This window comes from Poecilia reticulata, linkage group LG6 (genome assembly GCF_000633615.1).
Source record: "Poecilia reticulata strain Guanapo linkage group LG6, Guppy_female_1.0+MT, whole genome shotgun sequence".
Lineage (NCBI taxonomy): Eukaryota > Metazoa > Chordata > Actinopteri > Cyprinodontiformes > Poeciliidae > Poecilia > Poecilia reticulata.
Genome location: NC_024336.1, coordinates 2,989,820 through 3,003,989, shown reverse-complemented (window position 1 = coordinate 3,003,989; position 14,170 = coordinate 2,989,820). Strand labels below are relative to the sequence as shown.

Here is a 14,170-nt window from a genome sequence, read left to right as displayed (position 1 = left end):
CTAGACTTCTGTCCCACCAGCTTTAAAACTGTGTTTATGTCAACTACATAGCCCAGCAGTCCTTTCTGTGGAGATGCAAAGACAGAACAACAGTCTTGCTGATATTATTAAGGGCAGAATGTGCTTTTTTAATACCTAAAAGCCTCATCAGCGAATTACCATGTAAGTGCTGCACAAGCGCAAAAACAGAAAGCTGACAGCAGGGAACCGAGTCTCCCTGCTAACCTTTTCGCTCACACCTACAAGCCCAGGCTTTTAGCCGCAGGAAATGTTGGAGTCAATGACAACATCCAGTATAAGGAGCTATAAACATAGTGGTATGGCCTAAGATCGAGAATTGGTGAGCCTTGACCTTCTTTTCTATGGTTGGCTCTCAGCTTAATGCGAACCTGGCACGTTTCCCGCCCATTAACCCCCTCCGTCTCCAGGGCTCAAATCTGGACCTATTTTAAGAAACAGGAAAGCAAGGTGTACGTTTCCAAGCTTTGTTCTGTAAATTAATAACTCCAGTCCAGCTTAAAGAGATAGTTCCAAATGTTTCAAGTAAAGTTCTGTTAAAATGTCAAAAATATTATACTTGTTGCAGTGTGAAAAGCAATAGGAAAGTGTTCACCCTAACCCTAACCCTAACCCTAAAGAGAACAGAAATTAATTTCTGTTCTCTTTATTTAACTTCTATACCAGACAGTTATTCTACCAGAAAACACTTTGCTGGATCTGTTCTCAGTACCTGTTTCACACAGGAGAATCATTGGTGGCGCACCACCTCCAAGGTCAATTTCCTGTCAATATTAATTAGTCTGCGATGGACTGGCGACCTGTCCAGGGTGACCCCGCCTCTTGCCCAAAACGTTTGCTGGAGATAGGCACCAGCAACCCCTCATGATCCCACTGGGGACAAGGGTGTTAGAAAATGGATGGATGGATGAGTATTAATTGTTTTTTTTTTGTAAATAAATGCCTTATGCAAACATGGCAATGACTTATAGGGACAGATTAAGAAAATTCTCTTCATTACTATGTTGAAGTAGTTTTGCTTTTTACTCCACTTTACTTTTACATCAAAAAGTTTCTCTAAGCAGAAATGGTTTACATGCTCTGTTCTCAGTACTTGTTTCAACCAGGAGAATCATTTATGGCACACCACCTCCAAGCTCAATTTCCTGTTTAGATATTAGTTAGTTTGTAGAAAACTGGCTAATATAACCATGGCAATGATTAAACGGTACAGATTGAGAAAATTGTCTTCATTTAGACTACTTCAAAATAATTTTGCTTTTTAGTCTGCTTTAATTTTACATCAAAAAGCTTTTCTAAGTTGAACTGGTTTACATGCTCTGTTCTTAGTATTTGTTTCACTGGTGAGGCACACAACCCTACCTCAATTTCCAAGGTGAATAATTATAAACTTTTGTGTAATTGATTGCCCAACTCAAGCGTGACAATGAATTGTTTTAGAAAATAGAGATGTTTTAAGATGATCAGGGTTTGTACTAAAGAAGATGCCAAGACAGCTAGCTAGTGCAAGGAAGATATTCGCTGGTTGTAATCGCTCAACAGGACCTCATTTCAAAAATGTGGAATACCTCTAAAACAACAGAAGCAAATAGAAAAAAAAAAGTTGATGCAATAACATCCTAAACTGGTATGGAAACGAATAAACAAACTTAAAAACAATGTTTGTAGGGATGGAAGCAAACACACTGTATTCAGCGGTTAAATGCATTTTCCTTCAGGATATCATCTCCAGGTCTGCTGTGTGTGGCTTGGACCCGTCGCACAGTGACTCAGGCTGCTCTCCATTTGAAAAATTAAACAGTAGAGAGGGAGGTGGGTGGAGGTGGGTGGAGGTGGTGGCGGTGGGAGAGGCTGGAGTTGGCAGCGGCTAGGGAGTTGGCAGAGTTAAATGAGGGCCTCGGGATGAAGAGGGAAGAAAAAAATTATAAAATAAAATAAAACATGCTGAGCTCAGCACAGCCTTTACAATCTCAATCACAGAGGAGGGAGCCGGAGAGCTGATGTAATGGCTGAAGTCGTGCTGCCACCGCCTTGGCAGAGGGTGGGGAGCTCGTCAGCACGGCCGCACTAATTCACCCCACACCACACACACCACCAATCACAAGATCCCCCCACCCCATGCCGGATCAAGGGTACATCGTGCCATCAGTGGGGTGGGGGGGGGAGAGCGGGGTGAGTTATGGTCACTCATAAGGTACAGGATGAAACATTTAGAGACTTCTTTTCAGACTGAAGAGTGATAGAATGAGAGAAAGATTACCCCCCAGCCCCCAGTGCCCCCTTCTCTTTTTGCACATTACAAAACGTATTGAGATTATACAGAAAACGTACTTGTTACACCTTCCTTGAAAACTGAACACACTCCTGTCTCTTACTATCAGTCTTGGGGGCAATCCAGTAAAAATACAGTTATGGATTTCCGGAAAAAGAAAGGCGGCGGGTGTCGAGAAATTTTCTGGATGTCAGCATGTGGCGGTTGAAGAGAAATATTTTTTGTTTTTTACAACCATGCCATGAGGCCATGCCATGCCTCTGGTCACTTTTATGCAACGTTTGTGCAAAACTGGTCCACAAAACGGAAATTTGTTCTCAAACAATACTTTAAAGCGGACATTTCATGCTTTTAAATACTTCCTTTTCATATTTAAATCATCTATTTAAAGTAGAACTGCAATGTTTTGGTCTGAATCCCTGGTTATTAGCTCCACAGACGGCTCGTTTACCTGTTCTGAGGCGTTTTAGAGCAAATCGTTAGAGCAATTATTTTTTAATTGTGATTGAGACATGACATGCCCCGCCCCCATCTTTTACCCCTCGTTCGGCCATTTTTGTAGTTTGATAGCAGCGATACGATTATCTACCACAGATGTCAACAACGGAAGACTTGTCCATCGTATCTTACATGTCGGAGCCAGAGTCTGACCCCAGCAGGACAATGAAGACTACTAACACAACGTGCATGTGTCTCCTTTGAAGTGCACTAGTTAATTAAAAAAAAAAAAAAACACTGACAGAAATTGTCTTTGTCAGAACAAATCAGAATACCCTAAGAAATGACACCTGAATGTAAGAATGTTTAGGTTTAAGACATCAGAAATGTGCAAACGCTTATAGGACATTCACAGTTGTTGTCTACAGGTCCGCCGGGTCTTCTTCGTTGAAGTTTCTTCAGGGAAAGCAGTTAGTGGGTTTGTCCAAACTGAATTGTTCTCCAAACTAAATCTGGACACACAATAATAACGTACGTTCCGCAACATCGAATCCGAACTGGTGAAAGAGTGCAGTGATTTCTTCTAAGTCGTCACTGCCACCTAGTGTCCGAATACTGCCATTGTGTGTCCAGGATGAAAACTGATGTAAAACAACATCCGCAGTTAAGGAAATTTATGTTAGTTCTATTTATTTCATATTATTGATATATTCATATTTACTTACATAAAAGGTATGGAGACATAATTCAATTTCACGTTTTTATTTTGTACATGAATAAAACTGTAGTCGAATTCAAGGATATTTGACAGAAAATGTCAATTTAAAAAAAAAAAGTCCATTGTGACATAAAAAGAAATATTTTTGAATACTGTGGCAGCATGTAGCAAAGCAAAATGTTAATGGACAACTTTTTTATTTATTTATTTATTTTTTACATATTTTAGAATTTATTTACCTTGTGAGATCATCTAACAAAAAGAAGTGAATCATTTTAAAATGGAGTAGGAAGCTACAAGATTTAAATACATAAATAATTAATCCTTTTAATAACTATATATCTAAAAATAATAATGTTCTATTCAGAAGATGCAAGTCCGTTGAGATATCTCGCCACTGCTTCTACTTGACTAATAGACTGATTTTAGCAAAAGTCAAGATCAGTCAGATTTGATGAATTGGGATCTTGAAAATAAATTTTTGTGTCTTGCCACATATTCTTAAATGGTTTAATAATAATAATAATAATAATAATAATAATAATAATAATAATAATAATAATAATAATAATAATAATAATAATAATAATAAATTAAATTAAATTTTCCGAGAAAATTAATTATACTGGGAGGGCGGGGGGTGAGGTTTGGCCGATGACTGGTTTGAAATCGGCATTCTTCTGCTCTCCCCTGTCATCACATCCAGGAAGAACAATCGAGTATCACAGCGGCACATCCTTGGAACTTGGACATTATCTGAGCAGATATGGTAGGTTTGAATGAAGCTGAATGCCGCTTTATCACTTTAATAATATGCGATATGTACATTAACAATAAAACGTCCAGTTAGTTATTGTTATGTTGCTATTTTTGATCGGGGGTTAATTTAGTCGGGCTATGCTAAGCGTTAGCCTGCTAAGTTGTGTGCACTGTGAGTAAGCAAAACAGCTTCAGTAGCTGTTAGCATTATAAGCTTACTCAGAGGGAACGTGAAGCAACTTTTCTTTAAAGTCCACTGTGGAATACTCGAGAACACATCTCCTTAAACCACATACTAAAAACTGAGAAGCTTATTTGTGCGGTTAAGCCGTCGGCAGCAGCGTACCATAGAGGTGCTAGCTGAAGTTAGCCGCACCAGATTGAGTTAGCATAAATGCCCTGAGCGGAGGGAGAACCGTGGCTTTACTTTCGCTTTGTCTCAGGTCACTTTCTTTTTATTAAAATAACATGATATATTTGTGTTGCATTCTTATATGTAAAGAAATTTGCTTGGAGAAATCTTTAGATACATTTAATGTGTATATTTTAATCCAATTGACGCTACAACTAATAAATGGTTCGAGCTAGCATCGGTTACTGAGTTGTCATCGTTTAACGTGGATTTATCAATTATTTAGCCGCTATACGGTCATTTAAAACCCCTGACTAAAACAGCGGAGGCTTTAGACGGGCACAGAACCGAGTGTTGCGTTTTACCTCGAAGTTTTTTTTTTATTGAACACACATTTTCATAAAGAACTTTGTGATTATGGAAGATAATTACGTGCGTCTGGCTCGGTTGTGTTTTTCCAGCTATCAAAGTGTATAATTTGTTCTGCATTCCTTTTTGAATTCTTGCTTGTTTTCTCTCCAGTTCCGCAACCAGTACGACAACGATGTAACAGTATGGAGCCCTCAGGTGAGTTTTGTCCCCCGCAGGCTCCAGTTGCACCGAGTTCAGGGCCGTTTTCTGAGGCGCTTCTGTGTCCGCAGGGTCGCATCCATCAGATCGAATATGCCATGGAAGCGGTGAAGCAAGGCTCAGCAACTGTGGGACTGAAGTCCAGAACACACGCTGTCCTCGTTGCACTGAAGGTACGATCATACAACCCTCTGGGATGGGAAGGGAAATGTGATTGTGTTAGGATTTTACCGATTTTAACATCAGAGTAAGGTGGTTCTGGTTGGCTTGCATACAGATTGACAATAATTGTTCTTAGTACTAATAACGTTTCTGAAAGGTGGGGGGAAAAAAAACCCAACAGATTTTTCTGTATCTGACCTGCTAACATCAGACCAGAGCTGATTACAACCTCTGGTTCATTTACCAATCCATACTGTTTTCAATTCAAATTCAAAAATACTTTACTGTTCCCAAAGGGAATTTAAATGTTGCTGTAACTCATTAATTCAGGATTCTGGATAATAGTAAACATAACTACAAAACTGTGTGTATGACTGATACCCATGAAATAATACTTAGTTTTGTGTGAAATAACACATTTTGTCATGATTCTTCCGAACGTCTTCATGCCTTTTCAGAGAGAATAATGTGCTTGTGTCAGATTACTGACAGAGCTCATTAATTTTAATCATTCCTTTTGTTATCTTTGATCTGAGCATCTCATTTCATTTTGGGAAAACGACACCTTCCAAGCAAGATGTTTGTGCAAAATGTCAAAACCCTCGGATTTGGTATGATCAAATGTTGTTTTAATTCTGAACAGAGAGCCCAGTCTGAACTGGCTGCCCACCAGAAGAAGATCCTGCATGTCGACAACCACATTGGCATCTCCATCGCCGGACTGACTGCTGACGCCAGGCTGCTCTGGTAGGACATGAAGGACATTTATCACCTGGAACCAGCTGGATGTTGGACATTTCAGAGAGACGTCAATAAAAGCTCTTGACATATTTTCTTTCTCTCAATATTATGGCATTTGGCAATTAAAAATAATTCTGGTGATTCTGACTGAGCTAAAACAAGAAAAGTTTGGTCTGATTGAACTTCAGATTATCCAGCCACTCGGTTCCTTCAGACTAGCCAGCAGCAATTAGCAAACACCTGGTGGAACTGAGTGTCTGCTGAGCTGGTTGTAGGAGCTACTGCTCAGTGAAACACTGGTAAAATAAAAAAAACTTTGTTTAAGGCTTCATAGAGAAATGATGTTGAGATGACTTCCTGGAGGCGGAGTTTCAGAAAGAGCAGGAGTTTCTTAAAGAAACAGAGGCCCAATTACAAATTTCTTCTGTCATTTTTGATATATATACAACATTTTTATAACAATTGAAGCTAATATAGTGCTGTAAAATGCCACTATATGTTTGGATTATACAGACTACTTCCCCTTTAAATAGGTGGATTTTCTCTCACCTCCATCTGACAGACATCAAACAGGAACACGTCTCTTAACCAGATTTACCTGCTTTGTATGTTTTGACTAATCAGACCTTTAACCTTCTCTCTTGCAGTAACTTTATGCGTCAGGAGTGTTTGGACTCGAGGTTCGTCTTTGACCGACCCCTTCCGATTTCTCGTCTCGTTTCACTCATCGGCAGCAGTATCCTTTCCGTTATTGAAGTTCTCATTTGAAAAATTGTTTAAACTTTAGGGTCAGTGTTGGGGCTAAAAAAAAACAAAACAATGCTAGACTGCTGAAAATGACGTGGTGCCCAATATATTAATGGCACACAAGCGTCTATCCATTGGAATGAGGAAAGTAGAACTGGTTCTACTGGACTAAACATGATCATTTAAGGACAAAAACGGACAAAAATAACATTGATATTGACCCAAATTGGAAGGCAGACTTTATAAAGATCTGTGATTGGTCAAAAAGCTTCTTCTTGATTTTATTGGCGGTTGGCAACAAACAGTTAGCAGCATTACCGCCACTTACTGGTATGGAGTGTAAAGGTCAAAAAGCTTCATCCTGACAGTTTGCTTCCCTTCTTCTGCTTGTTTATCACAAAGCAAGCTACAGAAAAAATGACGACTCATTTCCAGGAAAAGCAACGAATAAAGAAAACGAGCAAATTTAACGGTTAGCTAAATGTATTTTTAGTCGTAGTGTGAAAAAGTGTGATCCTGAACTGAACCCATAGAAACCCAGATTCCCACACAGCGCTACGGGAGGAGGCCCTATGGAGTCGGACTCCTCATCGCCGGCTATGATGTAAGTTTCTGCTGTTTGGATTTGCAGAGTTCCAGCGTTAACTTGAAGCACGATAAGTGGAGCGCTGAGATCTTTCTGTCTGCCAGGACATGGGGCCTCACATCTTCCAGACCTGCCCATCGGCAAACTACTTTGACTGCAAAGCCATGTCGATCGGAGCGCGCTCCCAGTCTGCACGCACCTACCTGGAGAGGTGCATGGACAAGTTCCAGGACTGTAAGATTCTGATTTTATTCAAAACTCATTGAGAAGCGTTTTGTGACGTCATTCAGTAGGGAACCTTGTTGTTGGCAGGTGCTCTGAATGAACTGGTCCAACATGGCCTCCGCGCGCTCAGAGAAACGCTCCCCACCGAGCAGGACCTCACCACCAAGGTACCAGGTTCCCTTTCAGCCGCGGCGGCCAAACCTTTTACAAGATCGTCAACTGTAAAATACAGTTTAAAAAAAAAAACACAACTCACAAAAAGAGATTTATTTTTCCCTGCATAAACAATAAAGAAATATGAAATATTTTAACTAAACAAAGAAAGTAGATTTTTTTTGTAGGAAAGGAATGTATGAATCATTGTAGATCTAAAGCTTGATAAGGGTTTTCCTTATTGGAATAAAGGCAACCGCTGTGATTTATTTTGCTTGACGAAATATTAGGATCAAACTAAGAAAACAAAATGACTAGAATAAAGTCATAGTATAACGAGAACAAAGTTGTCAATTTTCGAGAATGAAATCGTAACGTTATGAGTATTCTCGTAATAATACGACTTTATTTACGGAAAACTGCAACTTTATTGATGTAAAACTACGACTATTCTCATAAAACCACAACTTTATTCTTGTATTACAAGTTTATTTTCATACAACTTTATTTTCCTAATGTTATGACCACTCATAATTTTTGTAATTAATTTTCTTAACATGGCTTTAAGACTAGGTTGTAATTTTGGACTTGACTGAAGAAAACAAAACAATTTTGACTAAGTTGTGATATAGATCACTTTATTTGAAAAAGTTTTGATAAGGCAATTAAGAGCAAGTTTGTGCTCACCAATGTCTGCTTTAGTGTAAAAACTCGTATGAGATTAAAGGGAAAGCATAATGCTTGTTTTTTAAAAGATGAATACTTTGCACCTAACATTTTGTGGAAAGGTTTTCATTTCTAGGTTGTAGTTTTGTCCTAACTGTGGTTTAAAAGGTCGTCTTCTGCTCTAATGGGTCAAGAGGCCACGAATGGCCCCCGGGCCGCAGATTGGACACCCCTGCCTTTCAGTGCCTATCATTGTTTAAAATCAGCATGGAGATTTTCTGTTGGGGCGGTTGGTTCATGACGAATGAATGTGTTGCAGAACGTCTCCATCGGCATCGTGGGTAAGGACATGGAGTTCACCATTTACGACGACGACGTAGTGGCTCCGTACCTGGAGGGGCTGGAGGAGAGACCGCAGAGAAAGGTAGAGCGCTTCGGCTCGCATCACGCCGCTTTTCATCTGAACGAATATCCGTGAACTAAAACACAATCTGTATTTCCGTCCAGGTCGCCCAGCCTGCAGAGGAGCTGGCTTCTGGAGAAGCACCTGATGAGCCGATGGAGCACTGAGGGAGCAGAGCCTCCGTAAAACCCCCAGACCAACCGGATGATGCGGCTCTGTAGAGGAGAAGGCTGTCGTGATGTGCCACTCACAAAACTGTTCATTCAAATTAGTCTTTGCCTACATCAACCCATGTAACGTTTTTTATTGTATGGGTAAAATCTACCATTATAGTAATAAACATTCTTTTTTTTTGAGTTGTGCTTTTGGTCAATTTTTTTTTTTTAAACGGATTTGAGCCCAAAACGTTTGATCAGAAGTTTAAATGAACATGAAATATGAGGAAGCAAAAGCGTTTATTGTCTTTCAGAATATCTTAATATTTTCTGTCTGAACTTGTGTGCTTTTCCGACAACAGCTTTCTAAAACATCCTCATACGTTTTCAGGAAAAACCGTTTTTAGTTTGCATGCTAAAATGGAAACTAAAAACGGAAGTCTGAAAATGTTTTCAAAGGGTAACGGCGATCTTTTAGCCTGTCTTCTTTCTAATGTGGGAAACACGGGCAGAGACGAGCCAGAACAAAGTTAAAAAAATAAAATTTAAGTTTCTTGCATGATTACATATCTGCACAGTTCAGTCGTTTTTTAGTTTGATTCTCATTGGCCTGGCTAYGTAATTTATAAATATTTTATCACTTTTTATTAAACAAAAAACTTGAGCTTTTAACAATTTTAGATGGTGATGAAGTAATAAATTATAGCTTATTGTTGACGTAACTTTCCAATTCTAAACATTTGCCTTCATAGGTGAACAACTCCTGCCCAGATCAACCTGCTCTGTGTGATACCAAGTTCTTTTATGCAGCAGCATGTTATTGCTTATGCCTCGGTCCGGCCCGACTTCTAAACAGAACATTTCAAATAAATCAATAAAAGCCCAAATTTAATACACCAGTGATGATTGGCTGACAGTTTTTGTCAGAAATAGTAAATCCCATAAACAGGTTGCTGGGTTAATGTCGGTGTTACAGTATGAACTTAGCTTATTAAACGGTTCATTTAAATGCTACTTTACGATACCAAACCTTCAGGTAGAGCCTTTCCTGACGCTCAGGTTCTGCTCTCTTCCAGTTCAAGCAAAGATGACCATGGCTGGTGTTGTCATGCTAACACCAGCTGCCATGCTACGGCCAATCTGCTGAGAGCTCCTAAAGCCCGAGCTAACGTTGCTAAGCCTCATGGGAGAGTCAGGGTGCTGCTTTCTTGGCCTTCCTTCTCTTGTTCCTCCGTCTCACTGAGCCACCGGATGTTTCCGTCGCCGCAGGTCGGTTGAGCTCGTGGATTTTCTCCTGCTCCAACATGGAGGTCACCTTCAGGGTGAGCTCCAGCTCCTTGAGGACCCCGGCCAGGTCAGGCTGAGCACCTTCCATGTTGTGCTGATGCTCTGTCTCCTCCTCTTTTACTCTTTCTTCAGTGTCTCCAGACTCTTGACCTTTAAAACCTCCCAGAAGGTTTTCCACCTGGTTGTCTGAAGCCTCTTCTGTTCTGTCTGCATCAGGTTCTCCTTCTGGGCTGTGCTGACAGCAGCACTGGGCACCGTCCCAACACGGGCGAGGTTCCTCTGGATAGTCTGGGAAATGTTGGAGCAAATATAGTCACTAGCTGAGTCTTCATTACAAACTTTTTTGATATTCCACTAATGACAAAAAAAAATCATAATTTTGCAATTACTGCGTTTCCAATTAAAATCATGCCTGGATACGTTTGTTCACGCGATAAGTCATCCCCCTACCACTTCCTTCTTTGTCGTTTCCGCCTGTAGTAACATGCAGCTATTGATCAGATGATTTGTGTGATGCCTAAAAATGCGTCTGTGTTTCCATTACAAATGTGAGCAAAACGTTTTCAATGTTCCGCTAATGTTAAAAAAACCCCACAATTTTGCAACGACAGTGTTTCCATTAAATAAACACAATTAAAATCACACATGAAGAAGTCTGTTCACACAATAAGTGGCAATGTCTGGTTGCGGATCATGTGACTTTGAGTGATGCAAAAAACGTCTTTCCATTAAAGTTTGGTGAAATACACTCATTTTGATACAGCAGAAAAACCTCCTAGCACAAAAACCTTTTATCGGAGAACATTAATTTTTTTTACTTGGCATTTCCATTAAGCAAATTTATTTTCAGAATTCCAATTTGTGTGGTTTATGTGCTCAACGGAGACCTAACTACAGTTTCCATTGCAGTTTTGCAAATATTCAAATTTCGATACAACCAAAAAACTAACTCATGTTAGCACGTAAAAGTTTTTTATTATCAGAAAACATGACTTTTTTTTATTTGGAATGTTGCAGCAAATTCATTTTCGCAATTCCAGTTTGCGCAATGAAATGATCAATGGAAATGGGAAATGTAGCTAGTGTTTCTGTCGCAGTTTTGCAAAACACACTAATTTTGATACAGATGAAAAATGACTTCATACTAGCACAAAAACGTTTTAGCAAAAAAAAAAAGAATAGTTTTTTCGAAATTGCCATGTTTCTATTGAGTGGATTTATTTTTGTGACTTCAACTATATGATCAATGGAAACACAGTTATTGAGTCTTCAGAACTTGTTTGGAATTTGGTGAGTTTGCAACATTCCCTCACCCTCCCAGCCTTCCTGGACCTTCTTCTCCGGCAGGATCCCGTCCACCAGCTGACCCTCCTGCATCACTCTGGTTATCTCTGACAGCTGCTGCAGCAGACTCTCCTCCTGGTCGGCGGTGACCCCCGTCACCCTGCAGATGCAGTAGTAGTTTCTAGTCTGTTTTTCCAGAGTAGTGCAACCTCAACTCAAAAAAGTTTAACAATTATTTTAGCAGAAGAAGAGTCACCTGTCAGGACTGTGGTGGGCGCTGGAGACGATGTTCTCCATCACCAGCTCCGTCGCCCTGAGCTTCTCCTGCAGCTGGGCCAGCTCGAAGTCAGCTGAGGGACCGAAGAGACGAGACGTTCAGACGGTGCGGAACCGATCGTACAGGCAGCCAACGCCAGTTCGGGAATATTGAGTTCACCTTCACTCCTTCCATAGGTTTTAGGGATGAAAGTATCAGCTAGGTTCTGCTCTACAAGGCTGTTTCCAGCATTTTACAGTCAAAATAGCAACCAATAAAAGATTATTTACACAATAAAAACATTTGAGACATTGTTCCCAATCTTCACTGGACTGAAACTCCTTTAGGTTCAACATGTGGAGAAATTACAACAAACCCAGGAGCTTCATCTGAGATTCAGAATGCTAAATGTTAAAGTTCAGAAACAGATCAAACAAAGGTGGTTTCCACAGAGGGGTTGCTAGGAGAAAGAGCCGTCTTTCTGAAACAAACATGGCGGCCCAGCTTAGGTTTGAATAAATGAACTAGATCTCTGAATAACAGAAGGAACCAAAGTAGAAATGTTGGCAAAAAAAAAGTATAATTATGTTAAACAATATTTTAGACAAGCAAGTTAGTTTATGTATTATTATTTATAAAAGTAACAAAAGGGTAAATCATCCACGGGAAGTGAATACTTTTTACAGGCAAACGGTATGCAGATATTACGGAATCAACAAACAGGTTTATTAATAAGATGAAACTCACTGATCTTCCTCTTCATATTCTCAGATCGATGTGGAAGACACCTTCTAGCTGACGGCTTGTTGTTCCCTTTAGATGTGATCTAAAAATGCAACATTCCCAATGATTCCCACATCCTGTTGCTCTAGTTAGTAGAGCTCCTTCCTCAGGCCAGTGATACATGATTGTTTTTTTGTTTTTACCTTAAATAAAATGTAGAGGATGTAGAGTAAGATCCCAAAGCCGTACACGGGGATAATCTGTCCCGCCAGGTTGGATTTGCCTCCGGTCCCGGTTCCTGTCCCGGCTCCTTTAGCCCTGGACATGGAATCAGAGTTATGGGCCCTCGAGAACCCGGACCCCGCTGCCCTCTGGCTACGGCCCTCTGGAGCCACCTGCCGGTGCATCATGGGAGGGAAATGACCTGAGCCTGCAGGGAACAGGCCAAGTTGGTAAGATGGTTGTCCAACCCAACAGGACCAATGCAATATAAACCCAAATGAACAAATACTAGAACTTTTAACTACTTTAAGCAGGCTTTCAAATGATCTGTTTTTATTATTATTATTATTATTATTATTATTATTATTATTATTATTATTATTTTCTATGTATTTAATTTTTTTTATGTTTTGACTTTAGTGACCAGGGAGTCAACAGGGAAGAGGGTTGTGAGGAATGGGGAAGACAGACAACGGGACTCGAACCTGTGACAGCCGCGTGGAGGACGGGTTGAGCGCGGATAGGGGTCGCGCGCTCAACCCCTATCCGTTTATAATGTTAACTTTTCTTTACGCTTCTGAAAAACTGGGTACATTCAATTTCTGACTTGGGTGTTTTGGCGCCGCCCGTAGGGAGGAAAATGCAATTACAAGAAGAAGAATAGAATTGTCTCGGAAATATTTCATGCCACATAACACAATAAACACACCCATCTCATACGGCTGAAGGTGATAGAATTATGAACCTGCCCGAAACCAAAATACCACCAAATCAAATACAGGGACGGTTTTACGGATAGAAAATAAATGGCGACGCACCTTCTGGCCGCTCGGCAGCATCCTTCTTCCCCCTGGACAGCAGCATCTTGGGAAGCAGCAGCGCGACGCACAGCACGAGGCACGTCGCGAGGGTCACCTTTTGAAACGTTGACATTGACATACCGACAGCTGGGCGGCCGCCTTCCGGCTGTATTGCAGCGTTAAACAAACAGGTTGAAGTCACAAAAATAGAGAAGACATGATGGAGCAGTGGGACTTCCTCTTTGAACGCAGGAGCGGAAGTGAGAATGAACGGCAATTACAATGTTTTACCGCCAGGGGTCGCCAAGGGACCGTATTTTAAATGTCGATCGATAGAGAAAGTAAAGAGTAAAATATTGTTAAAATGGAAAATACTTGAGCTGACAAATATTACATGGGCTACAAATGTGGCATTATTGGTGCTAAGCCTCTCTTAAACTAGACACAACATCAGCAGCGTCTTTCTTGTGCTACAGAGAAAAATTACTGGGCTGTTTACATTTGTACATACACAAATGAAATTAAAATTCTAATACACACAAAATATCCAGGTGCCCCAAATATCTTTTACAAACACAATAGTTACAATGAAGAAGGTGTCATATTTCACCAAATGTTTGACCTAAATTCAAA

The 14,170-nt window shown here is 40.3% G+C and overlaps 2 protein-coding genes across 2 annotated transcripts; one reads left to right on the top strand and one right to left on the bottom strand.

Annotated features, from left to right (window-relative positions):
• Window positions 1-4,112: 4,112 nt before the first annotated feature.
• On the top strand, window positions 4,113-9,163 carry psma1 (proteasome 20S subunit alpha 1). The gene is made up of 10 exons (XM_017305538.1): window positions 4,113-4,215; window positions 5,080-5,124; window positions 5,199-5,300; window positions 5,933-6,036; window positions 6,678-6,766; window positions 7,311-7,381; window positions 7,468-7,597; window positions 7,676-7,755; window positions 8,727-8,831; window positions 8,915-9,163. The coding sequence occupies exons 1-10, from the start codon at window positions 4,213-4,215 to the stop codon at window positions 8,975-8,977; spliced, it is 792 nt and encodes a 263-aa protein (XP_017161027.1). The 5' UTR covers window positions 4,113-4,212; the 3' UTR covers window positions 8,978-9,163.
• Window positions 9,164-9,621: 458 nt separating this feature from the next.
• ric3b (RIC3 acetylcholine receptor chaperone b) lies at window positions 9,622-13,796 on the bottom strand. Its single transcript, XM_008410815.2, has 6 exons — window positions 13,556-13,796; window positions 12,719-12,945; window positions 12,540-12,618; window positions 11,793-11,886; window positions 11,566-11,696; window positions 9,622-10,540 (listed from the first exon to the last, which is right to left on the bottom strand). The coding sequence occupies exons 1-6, from the start codon at window positions 13,674-13,676 to the stop codon at window positions 10,158-10,160; spliced, it is 1,035 nt and encodes a 344-aa protein (XP_008409037.1). The 5' UTR covers window positions 13,677-13,796; the 3' UTR covers window positions 9,622-10,157.
• Window positions 13,797-14,170: the final 374 nt, after the last annotated feature.

What these genes read in the sequence shown, in the direction of transcription:
- psma1 (XM_017305538.1), top strand. An exon ending in TAACAGTATGGAGCCCTCAG is followed by an intron (nt 5,125 to 5,198) that starts GTGAGTTTTGTC and finishes CTGTGTCCGCAG; the next exon opens with GGTCGCATCCATCAGATCGA. An exon ending in AGCAGGACCTCACCACCAAG is followed by an intron (nt 7,756 to 8,726) that starts GTACCAGGTTCC and finishes AATGTGTTGCAG; the next exon opens with AACGTCTCCATCGGCATCGT.
- ric3b (XM_008410815.2), bottom strand. Translation starts at nt 13,676, where the DNA reads ATGTCAATGTCAACGTTTCAAAAGGTGACCCTCGCGACGTGCCTCGTG. An exon ending in TCCTCTACATTTTATTTAAG is followed by an intron (nt 12,619 to 12,718) that starts GTAAAAACAAAA and finishes TTGCATTTTTAG; the next exon opens with ATCACATCTAAAGGGAACAA. An exon ending in GGTCCAGGAAGGCTGGGAGG is followed by an intron (nt 10,541 to 11,565) that starts GTGAGGGAATGT and finishes AACATTTCCCAG; the next exon opens with ACTATCCAGAGGAACCTCGC.